Genomic DNA, 23,073 nt, shown 5'->3' on the forward strand with positions numbered 1-23,073 from the left:
TTATTGTAACACATCTTCCCTGAAAAACCAAGAGAGCGCACTTTCAGTTATCTCATCTAACGCCAGACGAGCAGTCAATCGTGAAAATTCTATACGCAAAACAAGTGGAAAATGATAGATAAAATTTAAAAAAGTTGAAAGTAAAAATAGTTCATCAGACGGCCGCCGAGTGAACTTGAACTTTCGAAGAAGCCATTCTTAGCCACTAGCGATACGTAAAAGTGATACTCGACGAGAGGCGGCGGTAAAAAGAAAAACTTTCGTGAAAAACGTGTGAAGTGGAAATTCTTGCATCCCACATCCATCTTCGTTTCAATCGTGTGCCTGCGGGGCTTTTTGGTTTTTGCCTTCTTCACTCCCTCCTTTCGGGAAGGTGATTATATTTTGCACATTAGCATTTGTGTGTTTCCGAAAGGAGGAACCTCTTACGGAAGCATTCTATAATTAAAACAAACATTTATGCTATAAATATTTCTGCATTAATAATAACAGATCTCGCACGGTTCGAGCTGTCGTGGAGTTTTGTTGTTGTCGGGAGATAATTATTTTGCTTCATGTGATATTCATTCTAATCGGTTCAAAAGCGTTTAATTCTGCACTGTAATGTTTGTGGAGGCGTAGAAGTGGCGTTTTCTATGATTGGGACGACAGTTCATCAGACTGTTAAATCTTGATAGTAAACGACAAACTCATATTATCATAATATTTTTTTTTTCGAAGGGTAGTTTTTACAGTGGAGTGAAAAAAATGATAATGAAAAATAAGTCATAGAACATTTCGCAAAAAATCAGCATTTTTATTGGAAGAGTGTTACGATTAGTCATGAATACGGGAGGAAATTTACGCATTGTTTTGATATTTTCAGATAGACTAGATGAAAGAGATGGCACATTTTTAAATTTCTCCAGCTGTGCAACATCGATCATACAATTCTTTGTATTTTGTTCAATGTTCACAGTTCACGTGTACAGAGATGAACCATCCTAGGTCGTTGAAAACCTACCGAATAAAGAATAAAAAACAGTTCACGTGTTATCCATTAAATGTGTCTTGCTTTTGGGTGGGAAAGTATGATGAAAGAATCACCTTTTTTTTCCTCAAAAAAAAAAAAAAAAAGGGTGAGTTATAGCTATGATATTACCGCAAGGTTGTCGTGGGACTACCTTAGCTTAGTAATCATTTGTTTGTATTGATTAAATTTTTGATTGAATAAAACAATGTTGTGAGAAAAAATTTGAACAAATGCAATGTCTCTAGTGTCGTCTGCACGATCTTACCAGGTACCTAAGTTTAGAAGACCGTGTTAGGGAAACGCATTCTAGTCTGTACAAAGGTGAGCGAGTACAAAAGTACTCGCAGTTTGCATGTATTTTCAATACCGATTTCCCCAGACACCTTGGTTTAGAAGTCTTTATAGGTAATCAGATTTCAGTCGGAACAAAAATACTCCCGACCTGCATGAATTTGAAATCCCAATTTTCCTAGACACCTTGGTTTTTAAGCCTGTGTTAAGGGAACATATTTTAGTCGGAACAAAAATGCCCTCGACTTGCATGTATTTGCAATGCCAATTTTCCCTCGCTCCATGGATTTGAAGTCTGTGTTAGGGAAACAAATTTCAGTCGGAACAAAAATGCACCCGAATGCATGAATTCGCAATGCAAATTTTCCCAAGCTCCTTGGATTTGAAGTCTGTGTTAAGGAAACACATTTCAGTTGGAACAAAAGCTCCCCCTACTTTCATGTATTTGCAATGTCGGTTTCGCCAATGCTGCTTGGTTTTGAAGTCTGTGTTAGGGAACACATTTCGGAGAGAACAAAAGTCCCCCTACTTTCATGTATTTGGAATTCCGATTTCCCCAAGGCTGCTTGGTTTTGAAGTCTGTGTTGGGGAAACCTTAAAGCGGGCCAATCAAAACGAGGCAGTAAGGGCGTTTAGATAACGCTTAACATTTTACAGTTATTCAATTATTTACCTAATGGAAAATAACACTTTACTAATTGCGATAGATGCGTAGAAATATTCCCTATCAATTGATGCAAACATCTTTCCGATTCAGTAGAAAACGTTCGAGTTATAAGCATTCGAAATCTTGCATTTTTTCCTGCATGTTCAGTGTTTATGTTTTCATTTTACCCCCCATATATTCCGGTTAGACGTAGTCCCACGTCAAAAAAACTTTTTTCTTCCTCAAAAAATAAGATGCAAAACGGGACGCGTAATGTATTCGACGAAACTTTTAGAAGAGTTCACTAGTGTTGAAATGTTCCAAAGAGGGACGTGAGAAAACGTTGCGGATGACGTCCACCATTGACGGCATAATTGACGCGCCAATCTGAACAAATGGATCCTCTTTTAAATAGGATGCAGACGACGTCGGCACATTATTATTTATCTTTTCACGTTTACTGATGTTTTTCGTGGTTTAATCATATGAGATCCCTTCCCCTGCTTTTATTTCAATGATACATGAAGAAATTTTACTAAACAATCGTATGGTCATTAATTAATAGTACCGGGAAGTTACATCATATTCATGTGAGACTATCCGACTAAAATACCTAAAACTGTTCCAAAACAACTGGTAGAAGATTTGTTCGATATGTCAACAGACACTTTACTGCTCTAATAATATTAGTTAAAATTCTTGATCAGTACAATTGAATTTTGCCATGAAATTTTTTTTCGTGAATCATGGTGGTCGAAGCCCGAAGCTGCTTTGTTGAACAACCACAGTAGATCTTGAACGGATGAGTTGTGTATTGCTATTATGGCGGAAATATATTCGAAGGAAGGCGTGCTTTCGTAGGGTTCGAGGTTGGACTTGTAGATTGATGTTTTCTAGTACCATGGGCTGGGTTGCTAACCATAATTTTGAAAAATCAGGTAGAATGAAAAAGAAAATCAGGAAGAATTCAGGATAGTTCATATTGAGTTGTTCGGAAAATTTGTGAATATGTTTGGGTAATTAAAGCGTCAGTTTCATAGGAAATATATTTATTCAATTTAAGTTGCATAGATTTGCTACGCTAAATTTGCACAGCTTTAAAAAATCTATTCTCTCAGAATATGTTCGTTTTCTCGTCGAAAATTGTTGAAGGTATTTTTATATTGTCCATAGAACCCAGGCTTTTGATCTTGAGAGAATTTGGCAGGGACCCGTGCCTGTTGTAATCTAAAGGTGTAATATCGGCGGATGGTATACCCAGACTTCAAAATAATTTGTTATCAATGAGACAGGAAGTTTGTTGCTGCCTTGATGGAACACGACGCCTATCACATTTCTAATTTTAGAAATTTGTCCAGTGACGAGTAGTACTTGTGGTGAAGGAAATTTGGAAAATCGGTATATACTATAATCGGAACCATATACATTTTGTTTATAGGCCCAAAAAAAAAGACCTCTGCAAAGTTTCAGCTCAATCGGACATGATTGCCTCAAAGCAATCAAAGTTTCGATTTGTTGACCACTCAGGTCTCAAAGGTCCCAAAAGGTCGATTTTCGGCCAAAATTTTTTTTTCGAGATGACACCAAATCTCGACGTTTCATGCATTTTTAAGTCATTTGGCATCGAAAACAAAATTTCGATTTTCCAAATTTCCTTGGAAGATTTTCGAGGAGCAAAAAATCAAAACTTTGAGCACTTTGAGGCACCCCTAAATCATGTTCGATTGAGCTGAAACTTTGCACAGGTCTTTTTTTTTAGGCCAATAAACAAGATGTAAATGATCGGTTTTTGAAATTTGACATGATCATTTTCTCTGCCACCCTAATGCAGAGTCAATTTTGGGGAGTTTTTCTAATCATCTCAAATATTTTTCAAAGTATTCTATTGTTCCAATTTGGGTGAAAACAAACTCAACGCTGTATAGACGACGCAGATTTGATCAGCCCTTCAGCTGTGATGATATTTTACTCGTACATGGAGAAATCCCTCCTTTATATTTAAGGACTAGCTGACCCGGCAAACTTCGTCCCACCCAATATTTGTTTTTTGTTATCAATGCCTTTAAACATTCACGTTTTCTTACTATGAGCAAGTTTATGGGTCTAATCGCAGAACTGTTCATTGATTGATCTTATAATCGATCCCGTTGAATGTACCTTTTACTATAAAATTCCTAGTATTTCTAACAAAATTGATTATTATAATATCAGATCATTTTCAGACACAATTCTCGTTCAAGATTTTTCAACCTCTTGCAAATAAAATGTTTCTCCGTTACATGGAATAAATGTGTTATACAGAAAATATGATAAAATAAAGACAGCCCTAAATCGGACAATTCCTTTCTCGAGTTCTGCTCTTATCACATACATTCGGCGATATTTTTTGATTGGTATATATAGAAGAAGATATGCGTGCGTTTCATCACATTAAAATTCATTTCCAGTTTCGAACAAAGATCAATTTCGCTAGCGCAAACATCAAATGGATCAACAGCGCTTGTCACTATGTAATTGTAGAACATATGGGAATTTAATTTTCCGAATTTTCCCTTTTTTCTTCAGAGTTTTCCGAAAAATTTCAATTGTCAAGTTTGGTTGGAATATTTTTGGTTGAAATATGAGTAACATTTTTATGGGACCCTTTCTCCATTCCAGAGGAGAGAGGGGTGTCATACCATCATAGAAATATCCCCCCGCCTCAGAAAGGTGGGAGGAGTGTTGAACCACTTTAGAAATGTTTCTTCCCCCTAAAACCTTCACATGCCAAATTTGGTTCAGTTTGCTTTATTAGTTCTTGAATAATGCAGAAATGCATGCGTCATTTGTATGACAGCCACCTCCTCCCTCCCCTCAGAGTTAGGAGAGGAGTGTCGTCTATTCACCATGGAAACGTTTCGTGTCTCCTAAACCATTCGCATGACAAATTTGGCTCCATTTGCTTGATCAGTTTTCGGATTATGCAGAAATTTGTCTTTCATTTATATGGCAGCTCCCCCTTAGAGAAAGACGTGGAGTGTCTAACCACCGTAAAAATGTTTATTGCACCCTAAAACCTCAATGTGTTTATTTTGGTTTCATTTGCTTGATTAATTTCCGAGTAATGTAGAAATTTGTGTTTAATTTGTATGGCATCCCCTCCTAAGAGAGGGGAGAGGAGTATATAATCACCGTAAAAACTTTTAGTGCACCCTAAAACCTCAATGTGCTTAATTTGGTTTCATTTGCTTGATTAATTCTCGAGTAATGCCCAAATTTGTGTTTCATTTTTATGGCAGCCCCTTTGAGAAGGGGGTGCAGAGTCTAATCACCATTGAATCATTTATTGCACCCTAAAACCTCCACATGCCGAATTTCGTTTCATTTGCTTGATTAATTCCCGAGTAATGTAGAAATTTGTATTTAATTTGTATTGCAGCCCCCCCTTAGAGAGGGGGAGGGGTCTCAAACTATCACGAAAACCTTCCCCGACCCCAAAGGATTGGATTCATTGGGATCTCGAAGGAATGTTGCCAAGGCGCTTTTTGTATTTGATATTATTTTATCAAATATTGATTGCCCCGAATTACTCTACGTAATAACCTTCAACAATAGCCGTCACAACTTGTGTACCTGAAACTATTTATACCTTCCACCATCTTGAACAAATTACGGCTACAATGAACCCAGAAACAGTATGTGTCGTGTGTTCAATATTTATAGTTCGTGTTTTGATTTCACCTCTCTCGTTCGTCCCTCAAAGCGCTCTATTCTGTTGTTCTTAAGTATTTCTAAGTTTAATATTTCATTATTCATTATTATTGGAATTAGTTTTGATTAGGGCAATGATGTTAAGCCTGTTGATGTTTGTAATTAAAATAAATATAGAATCTGTCAAAGGTCTGTAGATCTATCATCCTTTTCGTAAGTTTTCGGAGGGAGAGAAAAAAAGATCTCGCAACATCGTCCTCAATGTTTATTCATTTAATTCACGTTGGGGCATTTTAAATGGAAAGTTGTAATGAATTTTCACGTAGATAAACGTACTTTTAACATATTAAGGAGTTTTCCCATGTTTCGTGTTCCGTCTGTTACGGATGGATCACGAAATAACCCTTGTTTTCTACACTTGATGGTAAATCCTTGATCTGCCAAGAATCTAACAAGGTATACTAATGGTTCCCCTTCGTCTCATCCACACCGAAGGAAACGATCTCATTCGTGGAATCCAAACAAGTGAAGCGTACAAGTTTGCTCAAAAAGGCAAGGCAAGGCTCAAAACTTATCTCATTCACTGGCACAATTTAGGTACGCACGCATATCATAATAGGGAAACGACTCGCTTTGCTGTTTGAATTTAAATGATATGGCAAAGGGTTAACGAATCTGACTTACAGCTATCGACATCGAATCGGATTTGACCAAAATAAAACATAACAGGAATAATGCAGAGAATTACATAGGAAACCGCTTCGAGAGAATTATTTATATATTTTAAGCATGTTACAATTGTCAAACTTAGATATTACGATGTTCTCATTAACAATCATTATTGCCCAACAGCTGGTTTCCGAGAAAATCAAGTGGAAAATTTCGCCCGCGCTTATTTTACCTTTTTTGCCTCTATACCGTTCTGAATCATATTTCGGACACTTTGTTCTAATATCTTGAAATTTTAAATGCACTGATGATATAATTATAAAATTAATATCACAATTGCTTCTTTCAAGTAATCCCTTAGTTTCACTATCATTTCATATGAGAACTACATTTGAATTATAACATAATCGGTAAAAACCTGACAACACTACTCATTATCGTTTGTGTTTGACGTTTCCTTAGCGTGAGCACGTAGAATTTACCCGTTCATAAATATTTAAATTTCTCCCGTGTTTCATCAGTTCTTATCATTGTGAACAGTTTACTGCATTGCTTGGTAAGTGTTTCGCTGTTAGCTATAAAATATAATCAAGTGTAATGTAATTTTCGTCCAAAAATTACAAAATAATGTGTCCGAAATTTGAATTTAATCTGTCCGAAATTTGATTTAGTGTCCGAAGTTTGATTTTTATTCGCTTCATTTGAAAAGCATTTTGTTCGATGATTTTTTTATGTACTCAATCAAATAGGTGCCGAAGTAGAAAGCTTAAAGGCACATTCAACTAATTTATTAAAAATATCAACCAAACCATACCTGTGCATAAAGTTTAGATCTGTTTTCTGTATCATATGCCTTAAGCGTCCGAAATATGATTCAAAACAGTATTTCGAATCCCGTCGTATTATTGTCTGCAAACTACAGGAATATGAAATCTATTCGTTTTACACACGCCTAGTATGCTCACAGTAATCATTTAATTATTTAATTATTAAAAAATATCCGATACCGAGGCACCACTCAGTGTCGCATTAGAGGCAATTTTGACTTCTAATTGGACATTCGCGTTGGCGGTGGTACAGTGTCGACGTCTGGTGGTGGCTATAATTTGGGCCCCGAATTCGATGTTTACCAAAAATGTACGATTAGAGGTAAAAATGTCCAATTAAACGTGTCGCATTACAGGTATGTCCAATTAGATTTAACTTACTGTTGTTAGAAGTCCTCTCTATTCAATTGACGAATGTAAGTTAGATTTATAACCAGATGGCGCAGCGGGTAAAATGATGACTTGGTTTGAAATTCGTTTGATTTTTTTAGAAATATCTGAATTTTTGTTCAAATTTCCCGGTTTAAAGTAATTTTCTACGCTGAAATGGTTAGAAAATCATCATTTAACATTGTTTCATATGCAGAATGGCTTGGTATGTGTTGTAATTTACTTTTGTTTTACTATTCAAACGATGGATGGCAAATGCTGCGCTTCAAATATTGCAGATCCTTCTCGTATTGGCCGAATGGAATCCTATATATAATCAATTATATCAACCAACTTAATGTGATAAGGTGATATCATCGCCATTATCCCCAAAATTAGCTTCTGATAAATGTCCGTTAGTACCCATAACCAGTGTTGCCACATTCAAATCTGTAGCAGATGGGTTAAAAAAAATTATTCTCATCTGTACTTTTTTTTCCAAAAATTTGTACCATCGAAAATATTCGTGGTAGAGAAAAAATAATTTGTTAGCAATAAAAAAAATCTCATTTATTTACTACAAATACTACATGTACATTTGCAAGTCATTCGTGTGTTTGATGATGCCTAAACACAGTTTTTCGGAATTTAGTATGCATACTGTTTTTTTCTTAAATTTGCGAGCTGCCACCACGATGTTTGAGCAAATCCTTCTATCTCAAAATAGCGTTCATCGTATCGTTGCTAAGCCGATTTCAAAGCTTATTTTTGTTGTGATTATATTCAGAAAAAAAAACCGCTCAACAGTTTCCGAGGAGTGAGGCATAGTGAGAACGTTACGAACAAGGTATCGAAGCGCCGAATAGGCGAGCGAATCATAAATTTTTAGGCATCCAATTTTTGTCCACCAACCCTGCACCTGCTCGTTTTCTGAAATTGTGATTTCCTTGCGGAGTAATTTTATTTTTAAGCTACAGAATTAATTCTCCACATCTTGTACATTCCCATTGTAGAATCCTGGAAACGCTTCTACCGCAACGTTAATACTAGTCAAATTGGAAAATTTTCTGGGATTTAACATTGCCGTAGACTTGAGCGTCGAATCATCAAAATCGAATCTTTTTCTCATTTGTTTGATCAGCTCCACGAAAAAAAAAAGACTGCGACAAATATCCTTTGAAATGATCTGCCTTTCGCAGTCCATTGTTTTGCGATAGCACCAAGCGATACTGCAGCGTAAAAGTCGTCATGTACTTCACTGTTGCTTTGTTTGAATGTTAATGTAATTTCAAAAATGGAAAAAAATCTGTACCGGTCTGTACTTTTTGACGAAAATCTGGGCTCTGTACCGGATATTCCAGATAAATCTGTACATGTGGCAACACTGCTCATTGACTATATTATCAATCTTAAAAGTTTCGAAGATTATCTATGACTTTGGTCAAATCGCTTGTGTAATCTATTGCAAATATACCAAAATCTTGTTTGGATGAACATTGATCGAAATAAGTATTCTTATATATTTTATTTTTATTTCCTCTTCTAGAGCACGTCGTGCCAGTGCCAGTGGCCGTGCATTTCTCATCCGTCTGATCCGGAGGTGGCGTAACACTGCGTCTCGTACGTCCCCACTTCTTGTGCTGTCCCACGTAGTGTAGTGAAACCGCCAAAATAGGTGCCATGGGGAAGGACTTCTACAAAATCCTCGGCATACCGAAAGGGTCAACGGATGAGGACATCAAGAAGGCCTACCGGAAGCTGGCGCTCAAATACCACCCGGACAAGAACAAAAGTCCCGGCGCGGAGGAGAAATTCAAAGAGGTAGCCGAGGCGTACGAGGTGCTGTCGGATAAGAAAAAGCGTGAGCTGTATGACAAGTACGGCGAGGATGGACTGAAAGGAAGTGAGTTTTGACCATCGTTCACTTCCAATTGTATTGATTGCTGATAAGTATTTTTGTTTTTTTTTTGTTATAGGGGCATCAAATGGTACCACGAATTCGTCACAAAACTTCACATATGAGTTCCACGGCGATCCGCGGGCGACGTTTGCGCAGTTCTTCGGCTCCAGCAATCCGTTCGCGTCCTTCTTCGATATGCATAATGACAATATGTTCAGTGACAGCCTGTTCAACGATGATGAATTTTTCACGTCTTTCGGCGGGCTGGGGAACCGACACGGGCTGGGAGGGGCATTTAGGTGAGTAACTGAGAGTGAATGCCAATTGCTGGCGGGGACAAGCGTTGCGGAACAAACTTTCATCTTCAGTTTTCACTTGAAAGTAGTCTACAAAAGTTTGAACGTCGCGCGCGTCATAGATATAATATATTAAAATATAATTTTTTTTTTAAGTGCCGGTCTAGAAATTTTTCGTAAAGGAAATTTTCTGGATTTCTCTGAATGAGGATACTCATCTTCTTCTTCTTCTTCTTCTTCAATGGCACTAAGGTTCCTAGAGGAACTTCGCCGTCTCAACGTAGTATTACTTGCGTCATTTTTATTAGTACTTAGTTGAGATTTCTATGCCAAATAACACGCCTTGAATGCATTCTGAGTGGCAAGCTCTAGAATACGCGTGACCACAGTGCAAGACGGAGGCAATTTCTTTGACGAAAAATTCCCCCGACCAGAACGGGAATCGAACCCGAACACCCGGCATGTTAGTTGTGACGCTAACCACTCGGCCACGGGAGCACGCATGAGGATACTCATAGTCAATCCAAAACAAGGCTGGCGGTTGGACTTGTGCTCTGGTGGACTACTTGGCTGCAAGGGCCTCGTCGGGACCTTTTAGTATCTTTTAGATAACTCGTCTTGTTCAAACCTTTGTAGGGGAAGGAGGCGGGACCACCACCACTGGATAATATCTTCATTGGCTCGTATTTCAAGATGCACTTTGAGGCCACTTTTAACCCATAAACAATAACCTTTTCTTCTGAAACCCTTCAGCTTTGTACAAAATACCTTTAGAGCGCAAAGTACCCTCGAAAGCACTTAGACCCCTCTCGACGAAATTTTCAATAAAGCATACGCGGTTGCCAAAAACATTCGGCTTAAGTACGTTGCAATTTAACGCCAATTTTTACCCGGAAACAATGTTCGACATCACAAACGATCGATAAAAAAAAAGTTACCAATAACTCTGAACACATCCCTAAACTCACAAAATATTTATTTTTTCATGTTATTTATTTTTTATTCTGATTTATTTTGTTGTGGAGGCGATCTGGCGTAGTGGTAACATCCATACTTCTCATGCAAAGATCACGAGTACAATTCTCACTTCCGACATTCATCCAAAAATGGAAGCAAAAGTGACGAACCAGCCGAAATGTGCTGAAAGCCACTATAATAGAGAAAAAAACTGATTTATTTATACTCAGTTAAAAACAGACGGATCTTATATTGCAATATTTCCTAATTTCATTTTTGGCTTACGTGTCCCGTTTTTAATCCTGAACTATTTGGTCAGCTTACATATTCTTATCATGTTCCTAAATATAAAAAAGTTCACGGAACATGTCAATCGCGATAATTTACACATTATCATGTTACGAGTTCAACATTAGTTGTATTTGAAAAATAAAACATGGAAAAAATGTTGCTTTCCGTTTAGCAGTGATAAGGATGGCTTGTTGGTAATTTTATTGGCTTTTCATGTAAGGTAAATGATTTTGGTTTGTCCAGTCGAAAATATGATCATGGTTTGTCCACTTTTTTGAATGCTCTAATTCGGCACACCTTTGTCAAATCAGGTATTCGAATGTTTCAAAACATATAGATAAAATTGTCTTTTTCCTGATTTACAGTAGTTTTATAGTATTTTTTTACGGAACCACATGTTTTAAAGGATTATGAAATACACCATCTATTGGTGTCAATATGCCCCTCATTCGAGCTAACTTTTAATCGATCACCAGATGATTATTTTGCACGTATCCAGAACTTTTTCTGGATTATAACACTTACAAATATTGTAAACATCATGCTTGCACACCATTTGTATCAGATTTACATAGCTAAACCGGTAAATCAACGCATTTTGTTGAACTCAATTCTGATCATGAGTTGTCCAATTCACTAATGTTCTTTTGTCCACATGATTTCTATGGCAACCGCTTGCAGCGCGCCAAGTTTATTTATTGTGTCCTTCGAGTATAGCAGAAATTAAGTTTCTCTGTGTTGTGTGTGTTGAGGTGAACACTTTTAAAATACCCGAGAAAATACAATATTCTGAACAAAGCCTAAATTATGAATGGATCAATATGATGACAGTAAACTCAAGCAATGATAAATGCAACATCTACTTGAGAATTCGAATGTTTTCATTCAAAAATGCTGATTTCTAAAGCCGGACAAACCATGATCAATTTTTGGACAAACCATGATCAGAGGTGGTCAAACCATGATCATAATTCCTCTTTGAGAAAAATCGTTAAAAAACAACAAAAATTGAATAATTTCAACGCCTTATGGTAGTATTAGCAATTAGAGACTTGGGGCTTTTCAACAAACCCAAACTCTTATCAATTATATGTGATTTTCATGAAGAAAAATCGATTTGCATTTACTAGTTGCGTAAAAACACCCCAAATCGGACAAACCAAGATCATTTAACCTATATCTTTTCAAAATTGAAAAAAAAAACATATTTTTGAGAATAAAGGAACATTCAAAATTGGATAAATTTTCTAAATATTTTTTTTCAATTAAATTCTGTTTTTCAATTTGTTTGATATATTTAAATGAAAGTATAAATACTTTCCTACGTTTCATTTTCTATCCAAAATTTCGTAGTTCTTATAGCTTTTGAGCGAGATTTTTTTTAAATTTTTTTTTCGAAAAATCTTGACTCAAAACCTGGTTACGCCGATCTTGTATATTTGGGCAGTCTAGGTTATATATATATATATATATATATATATATATATATATATATATATATATATATATATAAGTTTTATATACTATCCAAATATGCATGATTAACGTAACCACCATCACTACTCAGTGATGTAAAACGCCTTTTTCTCGTTTTTAGATTAATAATCATTACTGTGAACAATTTATATAGAATAATCTTGCTCTATACCTCTATGTGAACGGTCAACCATGCATATTTGGGCAGCATCAGATGCTGGTTGAAGAAAATTATTTAAGTTTCAATCAAAAATATCAAAAAAAATTTAAAAAACCAGATTTAATTGAAACAACATTATTTTGAAAATTGAAACGACTTTTCTCAGAAACATTTTTTTTTAAATTCTGAACTAGAATTATATGAATAGTCCATATTACTATCAACATGTGACCCATACATCGGAAGAAGTACACTACTACAAGGAAAAGGTTTTTTAACAACAATTTTTTCATGTTTTCTTTGAAAAATTGCTACATCGCTATCTTGTCTTCAAACAAAATTAGTTGTATTTTTTTCAAAGAAAACATGTAAAGGTTGTTGTTAGGAAAACTTTATCCCTTGTTGAAACTTGTTGAAAATTGTAAGTGCTATTCATATATATATATTTTGAGAATTAAAAAAAAACGTGTTTGAAAAAGAATGAATTTCAGATTGTAAAATATGTTTTTTCAGCATTATTTTTTTCTTTGTTTGATAAATTGTTTTTATTTTTTTTATGAACATTTAAATAATTTCCTACATTTCACTAACCAAAATGTTGTAGGTATTATAGTTTTCGAATTTTTAATTTTTTTGTGAAAAATTAAGAAAAAAACTTTTCTCAAAAAGTTGTCTAATTCTAAAATATCCCAAATATTTCAAGTATGCAAAGTTGCTCAAATGGCCAACTTCTTTACTCCACGTTGCACTGCTATCTGAGATGGTGCTGCCAACTCCTAAGACGAATTGTCATGAAATTCGTCTATTGAAAAATAGTTTTGGGTACTAGTTATTCAATTCCTCAATGCAGTTCACTAATATGAACATTGGTTACATTTTGTGTGTAAACTTGCAAATTTGGCCGGACTAGATGATCAGCCTCACAAAGCTTACGCAGTGACTCAAAAAACAGAGAATGTTTTGATTTTTCAGATTCAGTTACTATCATGAATTAAAAATTGGACTTAATCTATCATTAATTGTGTTTTGTTAAAAATATTACAAAAATAATTACAATGTAGTTTTGACGAAATCGCGAATTTTTCTTTGAATAGCGTGTATCATATTACGAAAATCGTTACTTCACTTGTCCTTCGTGCACTTCAAATGACGGAAGACTGTGTTTGTTCAAATACATTTGTTTGGATCCACTCCAGATCAGGAGTTTCATGGCTAATTTATCGAGAAAACGAACTTGATAGAAGAGACAACAAAAACAGAGTTTAACGAAGTCAGCGGTTGTTTGCCAAATATTCTCGGGACAAAAGTAACTATTCTTTCTCTTGAGTAGTGTGTTCATGACTTTAATAGGGACGAGTAAAGGCCATTCAATTGTGATAGCGTCGATATAAAATTAAACACTTGATATAAAGTTAAATTGATCTGATTACAATTGTACTAATTTCCATTCCCACCGGCAGATCACATTCATTCAACGTGCACTCGCCGCTCAAGAAGGAAAAGGTGCAGGATCCCCCGATCGAGCACGACCTGTACGCGACGCTCGAGGAAATCTACCACGGCTGTGTGAAGAAGATGAAAATCTCCCGAAGGGTCCTGCAACCGGATGGCACCTCGAAGAAGGAGGACAAATACGTCAGTATATCGATCAAGCCGGGCTGGAAGTCGGGCACCAAGGTCACCTTCCAGAAGGAAGGCGATCAGACGAAAGGAAAGATACCTGCGGACATAGTGTTTATCGTACGCGACAAACCGCACGTTTGGTTCCGGCGGGAGGGAAGCGATTTGCGGTACACGGCGAGGTTAACGCTCAAACAGGTAAGGGACAGCATCTGTTAGAATGCTGCAAAGGTGGCTGTGAGTACGCCAAATCGGTTTCACAGCTCCAATTATACTGTCCACATTTTCCCCACATAAATTTAATTCTCTCATTTCAATGTGGTACACGACTGAGCGCGTTTCTGATATGGCAACAAAAATGCATATTTTTTGTTTCTAGTTTGCTAGCGGCTTAACGAGCAAAATGATTCGTGATTATTAATTGCACACACCAGGGCTACAAATCAATTGGATAGGATGGTGCGCTTTGCCACTACATTTCCTGTCGACGAGAGTGTGTTTCAGACTTTTTTTACACCACAAAAGCTAAATCAACTAAAACTGGTCGTAGTGCCGGACAAATATGAAATTGCAAATCAATTTCCATATTTGTGCGCGTTTTTTCCCTATCTTTCTCTCCATAGCTCTGTACATCGAACGTTCATTTGTTCGAATTGATTCTCGCAGTAGACGTTTTTGCGAAGTGTTAATGATTTTTATCACTCGTGTACTGCACGTGATCGAAAATAGTCATTCACTTCCAGTTTCAGTGCTCTCGCGGGATCTGGTGATGGCCGCGGACCGCCGCAGTGACCGATTGGTGGTTTGTTGTCGACCAGAACGACAGTGCATAAATTTAACTAACTGATGAATGCTTTGCATATACATATGAATGCGCGTTCTGCATCCCTCCCCGTCAAACCCTGTGGACGATTCTGCAGTTGTTTAAGGGTGCCGGGACTGAAAAGAAGGAATAGAAAAACGTGACTCAATTGGTTTGCTGATATGTGCGAGGTTATTTTTTTTTCGCATCAATTCTGCTTCCATTGCCAAAACAGGGTATGTTTGAGCATTCAGAGAGTTAGATTGATTCTGAACTGTGCTGATCTCTGTTGATTTACTTTGGGAAATGAATCCCTAAATGTAAACTTTTAGATGCTTTATTTTATCGGCTAAATTTCGAGGAGTTGTTCAGAGGCGATTATTAGGACTTTGTCTGAGTCATGTTTTTGTAGGTTTTGATCGCTTTCCCGTTCCGTTCAGCCCAATATTAGGATCATAATTCCGAGTGACAAGTGAATGACAACTGAATAAAAAATGATAAAACCTAAAGGGGGTAATATTCCGTATACACACTAAAAAAATTAAGGTTTTTTTTTATACATGATAAAAAATACACCAAATTTGAGTTGACGAATTTTGGCCGTTTTACCCTTTAATTCAATTAAGCAGATTACGGTGGCGCACCATATATGACAATCATCCACTATAAAGTTTTGTTGCGCACGTTTTGGGACAGTTTCGGAAGGATTTAGAAGATACTGTCCAGGTAACAAGTGAAACTAAGCAATATCCGTCAATCATCACATCACTACCTGTACTTGTTATACTTTCTATGTTCCTATAGGGTGGATATAATGCTAAAAAAATAAAAAATAGAAAATATGAAACTTATAAAATACTACAATTATTGCTTTTAACCCTTTGAACGGAAATGACGAGTCCAGCTCGTCATAAACTTTCCTGAACAAACTAACAATGACGAGCTAGACTCCTCAGCAATAGTTGAGGTTTTATGCTTTTCATGAGAGCAGTATTTATGACAGTGGTGAATTGAGTGAATTTGAACAGTCAGAAAAAAATTTTCCTCCTCTTAGAACTAAGAAAATTAAATCGTCTGCCAGAGCAGTGCTGACTGAAAATAAATTGTTTTTAAGGGATTAATAAATATTTTTACTGTTTTTATGGGATACCATAGGAACATCACATTGTAAGGTTTCTGTTTATTTAGAAAAAAAAAACGAGGTGGCTAGAAAAGATAGCCAGTTGGTGTTTGACAGGAAATAGAACCAAAAAAATCATACATTTCATAAACCCCCGTTTTTGGCAGCCTTTTATGGTTGCACAGATTTCAATAGGATTGTTGTATGGGTCTACGGATTATTTTATGGACTTATGGTTATTTGGGTATGGTTCCGCTTGATCCAACATCATTTACAACAAAATAATTAGCTTCTTTCTCGGACATACATTTAACTGGGGATCTTCGTAGCCACATTCGTTGAACAGAAGGAACACTCTAATGCCTAAATGGCTACTGTGTAATTTACAATATATAGAAACCATAGAACATGTAACATGTACACGATTGAAATTCGGCTTTGTTGCAACTACAATGCTAATGAGCCTAAATAAATAAACAAATGGGTTAAACATGGGAAGAAGCTCCAAAGGATGCTGAAGTGGAAGATCGAGGGAAAAGAGGCTAAATCACTGCGTGCGCTTGGCCGGGAGGTCGGTGCAACCGGCCAAATAGTGAAAAAGTACCTGGCGAACATGAACATGCATGTCAGGAAGCGGAAGTCCCGTCCGCTGGTCTCGGAGCTGCAGGCAATTACGCAACGGCATTGGCTGAATAAGATGGTCAAATCGATTGTCCTGGCGAATCCCGACGTGGCGGAGGTGATGGACGATGTGACCTATCTCACCCTGGATGGCAACGACTGGCAGGGCACTTCGTATTTCACTTCCCCCACGAAGAAAGTGAGCTCCGAAGTGAAGTTTATTCCACACACAAAGTTCCCCAAGAAGGTACTGCTGCGGCTGACAATCAGCGAGAAGGGGTTGTCAAAGTCGCCGAATGTTTCGATTCCACGGCGTGCTCAGCATTTGGGCTTGTCAAACACATCATTGTGGCGAATTTCGCATTTGGACTTGCACCTACATCCATATAAAGTCCAACTGGTACAAAAATTAGAGCGTGATGACCATGGAATGCGTCGGGTATACGTCGATTGGGTGAACGAGCAACAGCAGCAAAATGCTGAATTTTCGCATCAAATTTTCTTCAGCGATGAGGCACATTTCGAGCTCGGTGGCTATGTGAACACCCAAAATTTCCGTATATGGGGCTCAGAAAATCCACACGTGATTGTTGAGAGGCCATTGCATCCGCCAAAAGTCACTGTTTGGTGCGCATTATGGTCTGGTGGAGTCATCATGGATACGGATGACATGTGGTTTCAGCAGGACGGCGCCACGTGTCACACAACACGACCGAACATGGTCATATTGCGAACGAAATTTGAGGGACGCATAATTTCGCGTTTTGGTGATGCCAATTGGCCGTCCAGATCATGCGATTTGAACCCGCTAGAATTTTTTTTGTGGGGTTATGCGAAAGACCGTGTCTATGCCAACTCTCCGCAAACTCTTGAACAACAAAAAGACAACATTCGTGAAGTTATGACCGAGATACCGCCCCATATGTGCCGAAAAGTCATCGAAAATTACCTGTTCCGGATCAAGGTATGCGAGGAAGCCCTAGGTGGACATTTGAATGATGTTGTATTTCACACATAATGGTGGTTTATGCCATTTAATTTAATTTGAAATAAAAGTTTCATCGAAATTCGAATTCTAAGTGTGTTTTATTTCAATTTACTTTCGGAATTTAAAGTTGGAAAACCCTGTATGTATATACCGGAAATTATTGTTTATAAAGAAAATGCTTTATATGTAATCCCAAAGAGTGCGGTGCTTATTCAATCACGTTCGTGCCATTTTTGGTCAAAAAATCGTTCACAATGATCGATTGATGAGCTGGTGCAAAATCCAAATCTTCCACAAATCTGACGGTTTGCGACGAATTTTGTCTCTCAAATACTTCAAAATGCTAAGGAAACTCTTTATCGGCCGTTTAGTCCTACGAATGGAATTCCGAATAAACAACATCATATTTAAAATTGTCAAGCGAAAAAAAATTACTTGTTCTTAATGACGCTTAAACAAACTAGATAACAGCTTGCACTCAAAATTAACATTAAGACCACTGATAGTAGTACCAACTCAAAAAAAAAAAAAGTTCAGTGGGAAGATTTAACATTACAAATTCCCGGTATATTTTTAACTGCATGTAGAATTCCAAATATGATTTTACTATCTAACTGGAAGAATCATATATCCAGGGACCATTCCCTAAACTATTCATTGATATACAAGATGCGTTTCAAATGAGGGTATTTTTTCAATTTACCTTCCCTCAGAGCTTAATGAATAACTTGCATTGTTTGATAAACCTGTGCAATCGACACAATCGGAATCGTATCAAGGAGATAAATAAATATTCTTGATTGTCACGGTGATATTTTATCAATAATATCAATACAATTTTCATGCAGTCTACTTGTTTACACACCAGCTATTGCCTGAATCCAACTGCGGAAGTGCGTTGTCCGCACGTAACCAGAGGGAAAGCCTGAGGCACAGCCACGATTGGACACGAACGAAACTACACCAATTTGAAGCATTTTCCCATGTTCTCGAACAGTCAGCGGGCCACCGGAGTCACCATTACAGGTACTCTGATTTATTTCGCTGGCCCCGAAACCACATATCGTCGAGTCGACCACAACGGACGAACCGTAATACGATTGACATTCACCGTTCGAGATTGTACGGATCTTTACCCAATTCTTAGTGGGGGATACACCACTTCCGGGTGCGTCGCTGGTTCGACCAAATCCGGAGACTGTGGCAGTTGCATTGACAAAACTCTCATCAATGCGATCGGCAGTTGGTAGATCCACAGGTTGAATATTTTCTGTTGGGAGATATTGGTATGAGTTCAAACAAAGAGCATTGAAGCATTTCTATAAACTTACGTGAAAATGTCACTAGGGATTTCAGGTGAATCAAACCTATATCATTGTTAAGATTAAATCGATTGTATGCCGGATGTATGAAATGCGCCATTGAAGTTATATTCAGTTCCGGTGCAGCATGCGCGATCGTTCCCATTATAACATCGAAGCGTTCAACACCATCGATGCAATGGGCAGCAGTTAACACCCATTGGTCCGAGATAAGCGAACCTCCACAACTCAAAGCTCCTCCAGAGGGTAATAATCCACGCAGGAAAACCTGATGCGGGAATTGGCCCGGCATTGCCGGGAATCCATTCACGATACGTAGGCTACCCGGGCTTTCGAATTCCTGAGCCTCTCGTATTGGTATAAGGAGTTCAAAGTGAGGAATTGCAGCCTAAAAAACAAAATTTATTTTGGAGATAATGTGTTTTGAAAACGCAACCTACCTGTGATAGAGCGGCGAAGTATGTTACGAACAAAAAAAATAACATCTTTGGTGGTTCCTGCGGTAAGCTGTTGATAAACTATCCTCCATAGCCTGGATTTCATTCCTTTTATATATTGTGATACGTGTACCGAATTATTATCTTGACAATATCTAATGTTGTTGTAAGAGATAAGAGGTAACCTTTTTGTATCCAGTAGTTTGAAGTAATGCTATCTAAATCCTCAACCACTATTTTCAGTGTCAAACATAAAAGTTGGCTTAGATGTCTTTATTTCGATATCATTTATAATCAATAGTTTAAGGTTGACATAGGCTGTAATTGAAGAAAACTGATAAAAATACTCGCTGATAAAAATTCTCCTAGTTATTATCTGTGATAATTATATCGGGCATTGAACACATACGAATATGTTTGAAAATTGTGGATCACTACTATAGAGCAATTCCATGCCAAATAAGCTGGCCGCTGATCCGGCCCTCTCCGAGTTTATTCAAAATTGGTAGTTATGATGGAAACTACCTAAAATCACAATGTTCATTCATTATCATATGACCAATATAAATTACAACTGGTGCTCCCTTGGCCGAGTGGTTAGCGTCATAACTAACATGCCGGGTGTTCGGGTTCGATTCCCGTTCTGGTCGGGGGAATTTTTCGTTAAAGAAATTTCCTCCGACTTGCACTGTGATCACGCGTATTCTAGAGCTTGCCACTCAGAATGCATTCAAGGCGTGTTATTTGGCATAGAAATCTCAACTAAGTACTAATAAAAATGACGCAAGTAATACTACGTTGAGACGGCGAAGTTCCTCTAGGAACGTTAGTGCCATTGAAGAAGAAAAAGAAATTACAACTAATTTTCAAAAGGGTATATTCAAAATAATTGATATTTCTTTCAAAAAATCGCAACTCAAAATGCAGATATCTGATTAAAATATGATGTTTGACAAAGTTGTTGGAAAATCAATATTTAGGAATAATAAGATTTTAATTTATTCATAATTTACTCAAAAATTGAATTGAATATTTAATCTTTTATATCTAAAAACATAACCGTCTATAATTGTATTGTATTCGTGTATTCGCAAAAAGATGCTCAAACTTAATCACTAGCCCTAAAGAGAATATTGTATAGGGTCAGAGATGCTAGCCCAAAAAATTGTACCACACAATGCTCTAAAATGCTAAAAATAGAATGAAAATTATGTTTTAATGGATCCAAAAATATAAAAAATTCAGAATTTTTAAATACCAAAAAAATACTCTAATTAAAAAAAAATCGAAAGATTTTTTTTTATAATTTGTTGCGGTACGTTATAGTAAACGCACTTTGAGTATATTCTCTAATTTTTATTTCCAAGCCCATTGTGATTGCCATTGACATGAAAAAAAGTATGTTTTACGTTTTCATTATCATATGACCAATTACAATTACAATTTTTTTTAAAAGCGTATTCAAAATCATTAATCATTCTTTCAAAAAATTGCATTTTGCATTGATTTAATGCTAGAAACTTCTCTATATAAGAACTCGCCCTTCTCTCCTTCGATATCTTTTTTTTTTATTTGAAAGCCCTTTCAATTTAACAAAGCCGTGTTAAACTCACCAAAATGGAGATATGAATTTTTGAAATTTCTTGAAATTATGTGAAATTGTAACGATTCCACATGAAAAATTATGTATAACGTTTTATCCTAGGACTAACGTTTTTCGAGATATAACCAATTTAATATAATAGAAATCGTGTTCCTCAAATATTGGTTTGGGGAAAAACAAATGTTGTATCTCTGATCGAAATTTGACGCTTTATTTACCATACTTAAAATTATCCAATTTAAGTCAAATATGCGCCGTTTTGTTCGCAAATTTGTTGCCATTTAGAAGGCAACTTCATTATCCCCCCCCTTATAAAGCCCCCCCTCATTATTTGCAAAAAACTCAGACAGCCAGTTTTCGCAAGCCTCTTTTGAGGCCAACTTAGTATTACCAAGAGCGTTTTGCATGGACCGGAAGAGATGATAATCACTTGGAGCCAGGTCCGGACTACACGTGCAATAGGACATCCCATCCGAGCTCCCGTAGCTTTTGGCGGGTCATCAAAGATGTATGAGGCCGAGCGTTGTCCTGGTGGAAAACAACACTATTCCTATTGATCATTTCTGGCCGCTTCTGGTCCATCGTCTGCTTCAAACGGTCAAGCTGCTCACAGTAGAGAACCGAGTTGAGGGTCTGGCCATAGTTGAGCAGCTCATAGTAGATGATTCCCTTCCAATTCCACCAAAAACACAGCAAAACGTTCCTGGCCGTCAATCCAGGCTTAGTGATGGTTTGGGTTGGCTCACCGCGCTTCGACCACGACTTTTTTCGCTTTAGGTTGTCGTACGTGATCCACTTTTCATCACCAGTCACCCACTTTCTTCAAAAATGGGTCGAGTTCGTTCCATTTCAGCAGTGCACCGCAGGCGTTGATTCGGTCTAAATGATTTTTTTGCGTCAACTCGTGTGGCACCGTACATCCATTTTTTTTTTGGAATCCAATCTTATGCAAATGGTTCCAAACGGTTTTATGGTCTATACCCAGTTCCTGGCCAACCGAGCGAGTGCTCACATGCTGGTCTACTTGGAAGATTCCAACGATTTTATCGGTTTCCACGACGATTGGCCTACCAGTACGAGGTGTATCTTCGACAGCCACTACACCAGAACGAAATCGAACAAACCAACGCTGTGCTGTGCGAATCGTTACAGTATCGGGTCCATAAACTACACGAATTTTTTCGGCCGCCTTCGTTGCAGTTTTACCTCGCAGGTAGTAAAAACGTAAAATATTTTTTCTTGCTTGACATTCACCGAATTTCTTGCTTGGTGGACTCCATCTTTGACGCGCTATAACTTGATACTGAAAAGAACAATAACAACACTGTCAAAAACGACACTTGTAGCACAGATTGTTGTCTTTAAATAGCCGTGTAGTATGACCCGATGCGATAAGTACAACACAAGATATTTTTAAGTGTTGCCATATATTGACAATGTACGACATTTCTTTTCCCCCAACCCAATATTTGACGATATGTCGTGGTACATCATAGTAAGATGCACTTTGAGTATTTTTTCTATATTTTCATTCCCAAGCTGTTCAGAATGGCCGAAAAAAAAAGGAAGACTACGTTTTTCACTATAGCTCTCATGGTGATCCATATAACAATTCAGTAAAATAAGATAAAAAAAAAATAAATAAATAAATAATTTCCTGATTTGGTACTCTATAAAATATTCTCCATGGCACTGGTGATTAAGTTCGGCATAATTTTTACGAACACATGAATACAAAATAATATAGATTTTGGAAAAATAAAAAAAAACTACTAGAACATAAAAAATAGAATTGAAAAACAAATATTTTTTAGAAATTTATTAGATATTTCCGTACGAAGCTCTCGAAATTTTCTGAAAAAAAAAACACAAATATCAATAAAAACATATATGAACATAGTTAAATATAAATTCAACCAGTGCTGGCTTCGATTTTAAAAAATATCTAAATTTTAAACTATATTTTTTTGTATCGC

General features: G+C 37.0%; 1 protein-coding gene across 6 annotated transcripts in view; it reads left to right on the forward strand.

Moving 5' to 3' along the window:
• LOC129777468 (dnaJ protein homolog 1) overlaps positions 1 to 23,073 on the forward strand; it is a 204,725-nt gene that overhangs the window by 165,759 nt on the left and 15,893 nt on the right. For 5 of the 6 annotated variants that reach the window (XM_055783738.1, XM_055783739.1, XM_055783736.1 and 2 more), the window contains 3 exons: positions 9,051 to 9,407; positions 9,481 to 9,703; positions 14,045 to 14,402. In XM_055783738.1, coding sequence (XP_055639713.1) covers positions 9,185 to 9,407; positions 9,481 to 9,703; positions 14,045 to 14,402 — 804 coding nt within the window. In that variant the 5' untranslated portion in view covers positions 9,051 to 9,184. Of the gene's footprint in view, positions 1 to 41; positions 374 to 9,050; positions 9,408 to 9,480; positions 9,704 to 14,044; positions 14,403 to 23,073 lie in introns of those variants that run through there. The other variant, XM_055783740.1, reaches the window with a different exon arrangement.

This window comes from Toxorhynchites rutilus, chromosome 3 (genome assembly GCF_029784135.1).
Source record: "Toxorhynchites rutilus septentrionalis strain SRP chromosome 3, ASM2978413v1, whole genome shotgun sequence".
NCBI classification, from domain to species: Eukaryota; Metazoa; Arthropoda; class Insecta; order Diptera; family Culicidae; genus Toxorhynchites; species Toxorhynchites rutilus.